At 37.3% G+C, this 14566-nt stretch overlaps 1 protein-coding gene across 10 annotated transcripts in view; it reads left to right on the top strand.

Moving 5' to 3' along the window:
- RBM46 (RNA binding motif protein 46) overlaps nucleotides 1-14566 on the top strand; it is a 60980-nt gene continuing 46414 nt past the window's right edge. For 5 of the 10 annotated variants that reach the window (XM_077139733.1, XM_077139724.1, XM_077139732.1 and 2 more), the window contains exon 1: nucleotides 7907-8136. In XM_077139733.1, coding sequence (XP_076995848.1) covers nucleotides 8088-8136 — 49 coding nt within the window. In that variant the 5' untranslated portion in view covers nucleotides 7907-8087. The other 5 variants (XM_077139730.1, XM_077139726.1, XM_077139727.1 and 2 more) reach the window with 5 other exon arrangements.

Raw genomic sequence — 14566 nt, 5'->3', positions numbered from 1 at the left:
GGTCCCTGAGTAAAAAGCTCAGGAGTGACTTCATGGGAGCAGAGCCCCAGCTGATACAGCTCAAGAGAGAAATGAGCCTTTGTTGTTTGAAGGGACTAAGATTTGTGGCATAGTTCATTATGGCAGCATAACCTAGTTTACCCTGACTGATGTAATATCTTATTTAATTCTGAAAACAAGCATAAAAGGTAGGTAATATTGTTATAAAATTTAACAGATGTGAAAACGGAAACTTGGCAGTGAAATAACATGAGTCTAAAGTTAGACAGACAGCACCTGAACTGTCTCATTCCAAAGGCCACTGTATTTCCACTTCATCACTCTGACTCAAGAAAAGACCAACTCATTATGCTCACTACAGTGCTTAGAAATCAGTAGGTGCTAGACAGGTACTTGTCGAGTAATGTTGGTCATGCTCTTGAACTACTCTTCTGTCTGGGTTAGTCAAATAGTCTTCCACTTTGCTAGCTAAGCATACTTCTAGAGGCTAAAGAAGGTTCGGAAGGGAAAATCTGGTTTGGGGTTTACAGGAATTTTAGCTTTGCCATAGTTCAAATCAAGGGCTAAGTAAATAAGAAGTACACAGTTTTATTTGAATACTTTTATTCAAAAGTTAATTTGGGTAGTATTTCCATTAGTTTGAAAATACTTTAGCCATAATTTCCCTAATCCCTGGACGTAACATATTCAAATTCATCTACAGAAGCAAGGGGATGAGGGTAATATCTTAATATGCATTAGCAATCTGAGAAATAATGTAAGAAACTTTCCTTTCATTAAGTCACTTCACCTCAAGCATTAAAATTTGAGAGTTGGGAAAATAAACTGCTCTTATTTTTCACTTCTTATTCATTCATTTCTTTAATCTTTGCCTTTCTGGATCTTAAATTTTAGTAGAGGAGACAAATAATCGATAAATAAGATAGACGGTAAGAAGTACTGTACAGATGGATAAAGCAGAGATGGACAGAGTTTGCGTGTGTGGTGTGGAGGAAGGGTGTAATTTTACATAATACAGCCATGGGAGACCTTACTGAGAAAGTGAAATGTGAATAAAACCCAAAAGAAGGTGAAATGGCCAGCCACTTGGCTACGTGGAGGAAGTACATTCTAGAATCATGAAGTCACAAGAGTAATGGCCCTGGCCTGGAATGGTTCAGAACGGCCAGGAAGTCAGTGTAGGTGGAGTTAAATGAAGACAAGGATTTCTGTCTGTCTCGTTCATCTTGAAACCCCACCTTAAGAACTTGTATAGTGCTTGGTGCCAAGTAGACATTCCTTAAATGTATGATGAATAACTAATCAGTGGGTAAAGGGGGCAAATGGGATTAGGGCTGGTGACAAAGGAACTCTAACTTTATTGCTTATGCACGTATTTTTTTTTTTTTTAATTTCAAAGCGGCACTGAGGCAAATATGACCAGATATTAATGGGAGTCAATTCTGGGTTGCAAGATAGTATGTTGTTCTTTATTTTTTAAAAGGTCTATTTTTAAATTTCTAAAATGATAATAAACAAAGAAACAACAACAAAAACCAATCCAAGAGATGACACTAATGATCTAGCTTGCACAAAATGAAGGAGCCAGTACAGGGCTCAGTATTTTCACATGCTGTCTCACGGCATATTATAAACCTGCAAGACAGGTGGTATGTTATGTTCATTTCACAACAGTGGCACTGAAAGCTCAAAAAGATTAAGTAATTTGACTAAGGCTGTGCATGACTAGAGAAAAAAAGAGCTAAAATTTGCATAGAGTCAAAAGACTCTAATTCCAGTGTTTTTGTTTTATATTATACTATCCTGTGTATAAGATACATTTGGCAATAGATTTTAATACAAATATAAGCTATAAAATATATTAAACTATTTGTCATCTCTAGTAAATAAATAGCAAGAAAGAATAAAGCTACGTAAAAATTCAGTGATTTTCTGCTATTAATGTTTGTCTTTAAGACAGTCATCATGAATTTACATCTTGTAGTCATTCTGCGGACCACACCCCTTCTTCTTCCTTCCTGTGGCTTCAATTAATTGACATGTACACTACTTACCATTCCGTATCCTTCTGAATGCATACTACAGATCTACTCCATCTCCTGTTTATTCATAGAACTCAAGTCCTGGGTTCTCTAGGTTAAATAGGGCTATTGGACTGTACCACAGAGGAAGATCTAATTCAGCCTGCTTAGCCTGCCCCCGTACATAGGGTGGTTCTAATAAAAATCAGACTTACAGGCACTAAGTGGTTTGATAGTTCATATTTAAATACATTATTCTGACAGAATATGGGTTCTGACCATTATTTTTGGTGACAAGGGTTTAGTGATTCTATGGTGCTAAAACAGGTTGAGCTGGGCATATATCTCATTTATTAAGAATGGAAATTAAAATAAGTAAAAGCTGGCCAAGCATAAAAGGCCAGTGTTTCAGGGTACCATACAAATCATACATAAAAGCTGTTTAACACAAGTTAAGACAGACACAATAATTTATTAGAAAGCTATGATGCTTTAAAGCACAGATTGCACTGGGGACTATAATGGCATTCTTCTTTCCCCTTAGAGTTCCATGAACTCTCTTTACTTTGTGCACTTGAGAGAATTCAAGCAAAATGCTCCCCTGGGCATGCAAAGTCTCCCTCTGCTTCCTATGCAGTGAAGAATGATAGAGTCGGATAGTCAGAACTGGAGTGACCTAGGGAGTACGCGTCCCATAGAGTGCAAAGAAAATTGAAAATTTGATTCCTAAGAAACTTCTTTTTTTCATACATTCTTTATGGCCAGATCTACCAAGGAACCTACCAATGAACCCTGTTGTCCTTCCAAAGTAATTTCTTCATCCAATACATTTATGATGGCTTTTTGTTTGTTTCTTAATCACAGTGGAAGTTAAAAGTGCAATTTACTAGAGCCAGGTTATCAGATTATTAATCAGATGAGAGGTGTTGGAGATCCAGTATTGCCACTAGCCAGCTCTGTGACTTAGGGCAAGTCATTCAGCCTTCCTTGCTTACTAAGGAGTCTTTCCACTCTAGTTCTATTGTAACTTGTTATCCAGTTATCCAAACTGCTTGTTATCCAAACTAGCAGTGCTGGTTTGAAAAGGTTTATGTACCCTAAAAAAATCCATGTTTTAAACTTAATCAATCTTGTGGGAACAACGGTTTCTTCTAATCCCTATTCAGCACTATAGGTTGGGAGCTTGATTGGGTTAACTCCATGGAGATGTGAATCAATCAACTGTGGTTATTAAACTTGATTAGATGGAGACTGTCTCCACCATTCTAAGTGGGTCTTGATTAGTCTACTGGACTCCTATAAAAGAAGAAGTACTTTGGAAAAAGCTACAGAATGCCACAGAACCATGAAGCAGAGAGTTCATCAGCCAGCAACTTTTGGAAACGAAGACGGAAAATGCCTCCAAGGAAGCTTCATGAAACAAGCTGGAAGAGAAAGCTAGCAGATTTTACCATGTGCCCTTCCAGCCAAGAGAGAAACCCTGAACATTTCTTGAACCTAAAAGTATCTTTCCCTGGATGCCTTAGATTGGACATTTCTATAGACTTGTTTTAATTGGGGCATTTTCTTGGCCTTAGAACTGCAGACTAGCAACTTTTATTAAATTCCCCTTTTTAAAAAGCCATTCTGTTTCTGGTATATCGCATTCCAGCAGCTAGCAAACAAGAACAGTAGAACACTTCCAAACTTCTCAGGTGAGATAAGGCTAGAAGGTTTTATCACATTCTTTTCCCAACCAAAGCATTTTTGGTTTTGAATCAGTCTTTTCTATCAGAAAGTTATTTCCATATACTAATTTTCTCAGGTTGAAGTTTAAGTCTATATCTCTGGGGGAGGGGGGACAGATTTTTTTACCTGGTATTATCTAATACTATTTATAATATAGTAATTGATTGAAAAACAAAAAGGGATGGCTGTATCCTGATGTGAATAACTAATACCAATCAGCAAAGGCTGACTTTACTACTTCCATTTGTTTGCACTTAAACTAATTGAGGTATTGGTCATGAGTTTTCCTGCTTTGTAGGCTGTTTGCTAAGTACAAAGAAAAATCTCTATTTCTGATTTGCCACCTGGAAAGGAGAAGCTGTTAATCACAGGAGGCACACTGATAGCATGTATAGATGGCTCATAATTGGAAAAAGCAATGCTAAGCACTTATTCTACCTTATAATCATCTTGGTGCTGACACTTACATTCCCAAGTAATGAAAAATTCAAATTAAAGCAATGCATCAGGAAGAAAGCATCAAACTAGGGTGCAAAAGTAAGGGTCAGAGAACTGGAATAAACATTTATTATAAACATTTTTTGAAAAAACCCACATTTCTGAAAAGTTCTTGATGTCATTGAGATTGGAGAGTGATAAGATTAAATTGTTATCATTGGCTCCTCAGCTGTAATCTATAGATCATTAAATCTATAAGCATGTAAGTAGTTGCCATGTTTTTGATGGATCTGTGCCATCATTGCCAAGTATGGATAGAGGAAGCTCCAACACATGGAATACAAACCAGACCTCTGCACTCTGTTCTTTCACATGAAACCATTCACCTTTCATTAGGACTAGGTTGGATTTTAAACAATTATAATAACTTTCCATCATTTTTCTTCTACATTGGGGACTGTACTTTATAGAAGGCTTGTAAAAATATTTCTAAATAATTAAAAAAGCTTACATTTCATGTGGGGAGGGGGACACATATACAAGATATCCAGACTGCTTTCATTAAATATGTTTTGTATATCCCGTCCAATTTTTTATTGGTAATCTTTTCTCTCCATATTCCACAGTGATGATATTTCTTTCCGGTGTTTTCAGAGCTCCATTTTTATTTCTTCCCTTGCCAACAGGCACCTTCCAACTCTTAACTTCTATTTCAATTAAAATACCTCCACATTTCTTATTTGTTCTCTTCCTATTCATTTGGATCACCTTTTTTCCTATAAACTTGTATATAAACTTGTAACAAACCCTAGTTTGGGATCTGTTCCTGAAGATGAATTCTGGCTGGTAAGTGTTTTAGCATTTTCTAGCAGCCCAGAAATATAAAGTTAAAGGCCATTTCTTTAATTTTACATACAGAGAATATAGTTTTCTTATCAGTTTCAGAAAAACACATCTGCTAATGAACTTTGGATAATAAAAGTTTAGAAGCATCTGACCAAAAGGATATATAATTAAAGTTTGGGAAGGGCCTTTAAATAACGCTATCATATCTAAAACAAGGTTCTATGCCTACACGAGGATCCCTTGTTTAGTTGGTTTTCTTCACACTTGGAAAAAAAGAAACGAAAAATTCCAGAAATGTGAAACAACCCTTCAGGCCACCTCCAAGAGCTGTCTTTTGCATTCCACAAGATAACATCTCCACCTAGCGACTCTTGGGTCCTACAGCAACTACTAGAAACAATTTGCATGTCTTAACAATTTCGGTTAATTTAACCTTAAAAAGGAAATACACTTCCATTTAAACTTACTGGGATATGAGACAGGACCAACATGAAAAGGAAGAATGTGGAAAATATTTTTTCTGGAGAAATAAAAGGGCAATCACAAATAATAACATGATATAATTACCATCTTTGCAGATGAGATAGAGAATTGATACCATTTTTTTTTAAGTAAAGTAGATATATTCAATATCTATATTTTTTGGTTGCTTTATTCTCAATGCATTAAGCTACATAAAAGGAGATTTGGCAGAGATTTAGGAAGGAATATTTGCTGAGCTTCCACTATGCACCTGGTATTATGCCAAATGTTTTGTTTCTGGGCACATTTTGAAATAGTATAACATAGTGGTTATTCCTGCAGGTTTGAGAGCCAAATTGGGTTTGAAACCTGTCTCCACGATTTACCTGAGTACAACCTCAGGAAAACACTAAAAATGGGACTAGTATCTTTGCCAGTTCCAGGGAGAAGTCAACTTATATATGAAAATTCCTTCGAATTGTGCCTGGCATGTATTAAATGTTCAATATTTGCTAATATATCATTTAATTTTCACCATTGCCATTTCAAACTGGGACACTCAGAATTTAAGTGATTTGCCGAGGTATCACAACCACCAATTGATAATACAGGGATTTAAGCCCAGGTCGATCTGGCTCCAAAGTCCTACCTAATTCCCCACTGTGGAGGACAGTGACAAATACAGATGTCAAAACATAACGCAATTCTTAACAAAGAAAATGGATGTTAATGCATTCATTAGATCCTTGAACATATGGAGACAAATTTAAACTGAAATCAGGAGTTAGTATGGAAGAAAAACACCTTGAAGTGGGAGTAGCGGGATAGGTGTTGTGCTATAGCCCAGTCGGTTATTCGGGGCTTCAGGTTCCTCATATGTTAAAGGAGGGTCTACCTAAGCCCTCTCCAATTATGTTATCTGAGTCTACACATGTTATCCTTAGATAATGACCCTAAAGCATACTCAAATAACGGAACTGGTTCCTTAAGTAATTTTTTTTCTGCCATTTAATCCTGAGCTCTACCATTAAAGGAAGCACAATTTAGGGTGTCTACAGAATGCCAAATGGTCCTATTTGCAAAAGCTGGTTTTACATAGGCCTAGAATCTGGTTCAGCAGCTCCATCACAGCCAAATCTCTCCCCATGCGGATTACTAGTAAAGTCTATTACCAGGTCTCCTAATTCAGCCCACATGTCTATGTATTTAACGCGTTTTAACTTTTACATTCCCACTATATTTGCCTTTTAACCTTATACTTCCTCAAGCACTTACTTTAAAAGAAGCCAAACTTAGGATATATTAGTAGTTTGACTTGAAAACTATGGTTAACAAGAAATAGAACCCACACAAATACAAGCAAAAAGTGCTAAACCACATATATTTTTCCGGAAGTACGAAAAAGTACGGAAGTTCAAATCATAATCTTCTGTTTTAAATGCCTTAACAAAATACTCAAATTTCCAACTAGAACCTACATTTAGCATTACACATCACCCACCAAACTCCCCAATTCTGTCTCTTGGTCCCAATTGGCTAACGTGACTACCCAACCCAGGAAATACTGCTCCCCTCTCAGTAGCCCGCTTAGCCTTTAAACCTTGGCCCCGCCCACCGCCCGTGGTCCGGGCTGGCCACTGATTGGTAGATGCTTCTCCACTCCACATGGGGCCGTCCACGCGTAATGCCTGATGGGAGCCCAGGCGAAGGCACGAGGACAGCACGAGCTCCTCCCGGTGGGCTCCCCTCCCCCCCTACGGTGGCTCCCCACTCCTACTGACTGGTCCCCGAAACGGTGAAGGCGGTTTGTGGTCGTTGGTCACGTCCCAGGGATTTATGACGAACATCTGAAGACCCGAAGGGGTGAGGAGGGGATGAGGGCATCGGAGCAATGGCCAAACCGATGGTAACGGCTGGAGACCCTGCCTCCCGGTGGAGTGGACACCCACACCCGGCTGGGGGCGGTGTCTGTGGGACTGACCCCTCCTTATTCTCAAAGCCCGTGGAGGGGCGGGGTTGGGGGGTGGGCGGGTGTCATAAATGCGTGTTCCCGGCCCCCGGCGGCCCGCATTTGATAGACGGCTGGCTCCCTTTCGCTGACGGCTCGTGCCGCGTGGTCTCAGGCGTCCGGCCTCCAGCTCAGCTCCCGGCCTCGGCCGAGCCCCTCGTTTGGCTCCTTCCGCTCCGTGGCGCCCAACCTCCCTCCGCCTTGTTTCCGCCCATCCCAGACGCCTTCCGGCCGCTTCTCACCTGCTGCCCTCCATATTTGTTCCCTAAAACTCTCCCTGCGTGGCCCACCACAGACCAGGGCCATCTGCTGTCCCTCCCAGCCGGCCGTTGCTGCGCCTGCGCGTCCCCTCTAGACGCTTTGGGACGACGCCCCGGGGGCGCCCCGACTGCCGGGTGAGGTTTAGCGGGCACGTCGTTTATGTCGAGGTCTAAGCGGCGATGAGCCTGGAACTTTCCTTTGTCTTTCACTTTTTTCCTGTCTCTCCTTTACGCCTCTCTGGTCTTTTGGGTTTTGAGCTGTGCAAAGCTGCTGGAATACGGGAACGATGACTGACTCCTCCTCCCCTACAGGCGGCGGGAGCCATGGACGGTAATGCACACATCGTAACATTTTTTGTGTCCCTAACATCAGGTAATTTCAGTTACTGATTACTTAAAATATTTTCTTTGGGATACTTGAGAGGCCGTCGAACCTGGAGTCAGGGGACCTGGGATTTAATTCTGGCGTTGTTCACGCTCTGATCCTTGCGAACATCTGTTGTTGAAGTTGGCTTTAAGCTCTAACACGCTTTACATTTTTGACAAATACTCTAGCTTTTTTATTATGTGATGATTCGACTGTAGGCCAATATATATAAGAAAATCAAAGTGGGACTGGCCGTAACTCTTCAAGACTTGGTTTCTCTTAAAAATTTGTCCCGCTTTTTGTGTATGGACGGCGTTATAACCGGGAAGCTCATGGTGCGTGGCGTGTATAATAGAGTAGCGTATATTCATTACGGTTATGCTTATTTTCAAAATCGGAAGGTATTTTCTTTTCAGGAATCACCAGTATACAGTTGAGGACTTAAAAAACTTCCATTGGTCTTTCAGAATTAAAGCTCCTTGTGAGCTGTGATCATTGACTTGTATGCACAGTGCAAAATTTTAAAATTCTGTTTTAATTTTTTTTTTGGTGAAATATTTTCTGCTATGGCATTATTTTAAGTGCTGATTTCCCCTTGAGAGTGGAGTGTTGGAATTGATTATTAATTATCAAAGGTTATGATACGTACAAACATGTATGTTACTGAATGTCTTAGGTAGAATTATTAATAACAACACACCCAGCTTATGAACTCAAAGTAAGCTTTGTAAATTTTTCGTGGTGTCGTTTGTGTTGTTAGGAAACGTAGTCCTGTTAGTTTAAGGGGAGTTTGTAATCAGAAATCAAATACGTGGTGTAAAAATTGTCCAGATTTGCACATTAATGCTGGGTGGTGTTTCCCATTTTATTTTACTAGTATTGGTTGATGAGGCAAGTAAATGAGGAAAGAAAGTATAATCTGTATGTTCAAACTGATAACAGATTCAAATATCAGCTTGTAAATAGTGTGTTTAATTTGGACAAGAACTTTTGTTCTACATGGATGTATTTTTCCTGAGTTCAGAGCTCATATTAATATTTCAAAGCAATATTTAAAAATTGTTAGTTAAAACTTATTTATTTATATTTGTTGCATGGGTAGGCACCTTGAATCGAATCCAAGTCTCTAGCATGGCAAGTGAGAACTCTGCCTGCTGAGCCACTGTGGCCCGCCCTACAAATTATTTTTAAATCGTTCAATTTTTCAGTAATTTTAAATTTAAGCCAGCCCTATGCAGTATTACTGGAGGTTGTGACACACTTAGTCCTAAAAGTTTTCATACATTTTATATTTGACTTCTAGAACTAAAAATGGGCTTTAATTTTTAAATAAAAATAATTAAAAGTGGATTTGAACTGATTCACTTATATAGTTTTATTGTGAAATAACTTCAGACTTACATATTCATACAGTTTTGATTAATCCTAGTCATTTTCAAATTACCTTTGCTATAATGAAGTTCCACTAAAATGAATAGCCACTAAAAAGTTTCCGTTGATCTGGGGTCCATGGTCTTGGTATACCATACTCAATAAAGCCTAAACTAACAAGTCAGGAATTTAATACCTTGTCATGTAGGGAATGCTAAAATATCTAAGTGCCTTGTATAAAAGTATTTTGATACTTTAAAATAATGTTTTCTCACTATCACATTCAGTTTTTCAAAACCATAGAGAAACTTATGTAATGTTCATTTTCACAACTTTATAAATTCTTGCAGTAATTCAGAATACCAGAGTTTCAGTTTCACAAAGCTGAAACGAATACCTTTAGAGATATAATTTTTAGTTATATTTTGCTAAAATAGTATTTGACATATTTTCATTAATGTAGTCTGTTTTTGAAAGGCTGTACAAATCTGTGAATTTAAATGTTTTCTAAGCAATATGATGTTTAAAATTAAAGAAGATATAGTTAGCCCTTAAAGCAAAAGGCTTAGTTCAAACTGCTGTCCTGTGATTGGCTGTGTTTATCTCCATTTTCTACTTCATAACTTTTTTTTTTTATTCTGCGTTTGAAGCTGAGCTAGAGAATAATCTTTGAAAGTCCGAGGTTTAGGAAAAGATATTTGTCTTTGAAAGCTAGAGTTTACACCTTTTAACCTACCCTGTCCACTTTTTTTTTTTTCTCCCCATACACCATTTATGTCATCATTTTGGTAAGGACCCCTCCATCCATTATTCAGATTCCTTTGGGTCGAGGGTAAGGAAAAAAAATGTAGAAAATTTTGGAATTTGAATCCACAGCTGTAGTAAATGACTGTGTGGAAAACTTTAGTTATGCCAGCTTTGACATAATGTATAGCACTGCTTGTGCTTCCTTGAACATTTTGATAACTCTCAGATTGACTCTGGAATATTTTAGAATGAATCTAAAGGTACTGTATCTGTGAGTAGATTTGATTACAGTTTTCTGATTAAGATTCTCAAGTTCTGGCTTTTTTGGAAGTGTGATCTGCATAAAGTTATGCAGTGTTAAAGTTTGATATTTAAATATTTTAAAAGTTTAAAAACTTTCCTTAATTGTATATGAGATGTGTATATATTACTGTTGTTTTGGAGACTTTGGAAACACATTTCTTTGTAAAGAGAATGGGGTTTGTGACTCCCCAGTGTGTCTTACTTATACTTCTGTAGTTTTTATAATGTTTTGATTGGAACTTACTGAAATGAACAAAGTCTACTGTATGTTTCTAGTCATTTTCTAGGAAAAGGAGTTGTTAATTTGGGGGCTGACCTATTATTTCAACATAAGATCCTAAATAGACTTTAAAAAAATGTAACCGTAGAGACACTGATGAGCTAAAAATATATGTCTGCAAGGTCATTGCAGGGGTGGGGTGAATTGTAGAAAGACATTTAGAGTTAGCTATGAATTATGGTTAAAAATGCTTTTCATTAATCAATTCTACATTTTGGATAAAATAGAAGCTGAAACCGTATTTATCTATTGCTTTTGCAGGCAGTAAGTAGCATATGTAAGGGAGCATTGACATTGGAGTCTTTTTGCTCTCACCCTTTCTCCTGTAGTATGTTAATTTGCGCTATTTCCTGTTCTCCACATTATGTCAACATGATGCTCATTGTAATGGGCTATAAGATATCCTATGGGATGTGGAGGCCATCAAAACCCCTACAGACTGAATTACAGAAGAGTCAGAGTTTAGGAATCCTGGAGGCCATGTGAGAATCTTGGGTGTGAGCCCCAGCTCTTTCAGTTACTTGTTTTGTGACCTTGAGCAAATCTCTTTACCTTATTTGCTCTTACTTTTCTCATGCATAAAATTGGACGTAATCGAAGATCCACTTGCAGTTCTAATACTTTCTTACTATAAAATCTTCTAGGTAAAATCTAGAGTAAAAATAATCTTAAATGGAGAAAAGTAATTATATCACTTAAAATGGAATGATATTAGAAAAATATTGCCTTGTATGAAAAAAGGCAAAAGGTTGAAAGTTGATTTGTTTGTATCAATTAATTGTTCTGATTATCAAAGTATAACAAAGATCATATCAGAATCGGTTAATAATACATTGCTCTATTTATTGCATTTAATGTCACATAAATATTTCTCTAAAGTATAGTGGAAGGTACACGGCTTATAATACAGACTTATGATTTGTCCCTTGATAAGACTCCTTTCCTGTTTCCTAACTCTACCATTTAATAAATGTGAGGCCGTTAAATTAGAAGATTCTAAAAAAATGATTGCGATAAAGAGAAATGAAGTAGTATCTACCATGGTGAAATAAGAATGGAAGAATGAATGGAGCGTTTCACTTTCTGAACAGCTTTTCACTTTCTATGGAGATGGGCCTTTATGGCATAGCTTTGATTTTTTTTAAAAAATGAGTTTCCTCATGAGAACACAAATACCTGTTTTTCAAATAAATACATTTTGAAATGAATTCTCAGGGCAAAAAATGTGTTCCCGTGGCTAAGTATGTGGCTAAGTGGATGGTGGATAGTATGTGCTATTACATGGATGACTGTATTTTGACTATTTGAGACGATGTAGAGAAGAAACTACTCACCCATTAGATTAGGGCAGTTTTTAAGATGTTTCCTGATTATGTTTGGAAAGGTGAAAATTATATCTTGGGAAAAGGGGTAAGGAAGACTACTTCTTGGATGGGACACAGTACATAAAAAATCAGTGGGAGTTAGGAAGGACTGGCATGCTGATTTTAATGAAATGAAGTTCTGTGATTCTAAAACCTAGTTAGAAAGGCTAGGACCCATTTGGAGTTTTAGTGACAGTATGCTTAATTTGAACCATCTGTTTCATACAACTGTGTAGAACGCTAATGTGATCTTTCTCTGTACTAGTAAACTTTTCAATTTTGGCCACCACTGGTTTAAAGGAAAAGAGACACTGTAGTGAAAGGAACTTGAAACTGCATCATACAAGAAAGAGTTGTAGTGTTTTCCAAACTGGTTTTATAGAAAGTTAATAGGTGAGCCAAGGAAAATTAGGATAGCATGGTGAAATAAGTTTGTTTTTGTTTCTGTTTTAGCTGAAACTTTTCATGCCTATAAATAAGCTGATGTTCATTGTGATACTCTTAATAGTGAGTTGTAGTGGTTCTCAGATGTACTTAGCCATGGAACACATTTTTTGAAGCCTATCTGTTTAATAGCTCCTGGAACAATGTTCTAAATGGACTCCAGTTAAAGAAATGTTGGGTTAAAGGAACTGGTAATGTGTAGCCTGGAGAAGAGAAGAATAATTTTTCAAATGCTATTACAAGAAAAAGGCATATTCTGTTTGGCCAGGATAAAATCAGGATCAGTATTTGAAAGTTACAAGGAAAGAGATTTCAATGTACTATAAGGAAGAACTTCCTAAAAGAGGTATCCAAAGTTAAGCTGCTTTAGAGGTGAGTTCCTTGCAACAACTCGAGAATAATTGAATATTTGTTGAATTCATGTTGAAGAAATCATGAATAATCAATTAGTTGCTGTGATGATCTTGTAAAATACTATTGTAGTGAAAAGAATCTGGATTCAGTTACTATTGTTGCTATTTTTAAGTTGACTTCAAGCAAATCACATCATTTTGGGGATCTCAGGTTTTAAAATATATAAAAAATGAGGGTAATATAAAATAGCGGTTAGGAGTATAGTATTTAGGCAGACACATTTTTGATTTGAATATCTAGTTACCAGCTTCCTAGTACTATGACTTTTTCTCTCAGTTTAATTTTAAAATGGAAAAAAATAATATTTACCTTTTTGTATTAGGTCATTGTAAGGACTAAATGAGATAATACATTATGAAGAACTTAATATACCAGATATATATTGTGTTAAATAAATGAATGCAGAAATAAATATAAAACTGAATTTTAAAGATTAGGAAAGTAAAGATCAGAGTTGCAAACTGATTTTTCAAAGGTCTCTTGACTAAAAACTAGAATTCAGATCTTTTCTTGCCCAAGTCCATCATTAACATCATGGTCTGTTCTATTTTTCTGAATTTTCTGTTGGGCTCTTCATCCAACAATCACTTATTGAGTACCTACTCTGTGCCAAAACACAGTGGGTACTAGGGAAGGTGTTCAAGACAGATGGGTTGCTGCCTTCTTGCAGCCCAGATCTTTTGTTTGTTCTCCACAATTTTTGTTATTTTTACATTTGAATTAATTACAGCTTTTGTTAATTGAGATTTCACATAAAAGTCTCTAGTATTCTAGGTTCTCCTGAAAAATTGGAAAATTTGGAAAAACCGGGGAAACTGAATTTCCTCATGGCTACAGTGTGCTGCTGGATTTGTGTAGCCATTGCCCTGTATAGATGGTGTCATCCTAACTTCTGTTTATCTCACAGTCCATATCCAGTGTGTCAGGAAATTCTATTGGCCCTTCCTTCAAAATATTTCTCAAATCAGAATATTTGTCACCTCCGCTGAATTGTCTATGCCACCAACGTCTCTCACCTGGATTTTAATAGGGTTTTCTAATTTGTCTCTTTGGTTCCATCTTTGCCTTTCTACTGACTTTCAGCATAACAGCCAGGTGATCCTTTTAAAATGAAAGATCATACACTCCTGTGCTCAGAGTCCACAGTAGCTCCTTACTTAACTCAGAATAAATCTGTAACCCTTAGTTATATGATCTCCAAGGCCTACATGATGTGGTTGGTTGTTAGCTCACTACCTACATCTTTTTCCCCTGGTTCTTGCCATATTGTCCACTTTGCTGTGTCTTTTACATACCAAGCATAGTCTGCCTTAAGGCCTTTGTCCTGGTTTTTCCATTTGTGTGAGATGTTCTTTGCAGATGGCTGCATAGCTAAGTTCGTGAGTTCTTGGCTCAGATTTCACCTCAGTGATGCCTATACTGGCTGTCCTATTTAAAATTGTACCCTGCCTCTAATACTCCTTTCCCCCATAACCCCTATTCCTGTCCTTTTATTTTCCTGTCCCTTTTCCCC

The sequence above is a fragment of the Tamandua tetradactyla genome, chromosome 22 (genome assembly GCF_023851605.1).
Source record: "Tamandua tetradactyla isolate mTamTet1 chromosome 22, mTamTet1.pri, whole genome shotgun sequence".
Taxonomy (NCBI): Eukaryota; Metazoa; Chordata; class Mammalia; order Pilosa; family Myrmecophagidae; genus Tamandua; species Tamandua tetradactyla.
The sequence above is the reverse complement of the archived record's forward strand: the minus strand, read 5'-3'. Positions and strand labels throughout refer to the sequence as shown.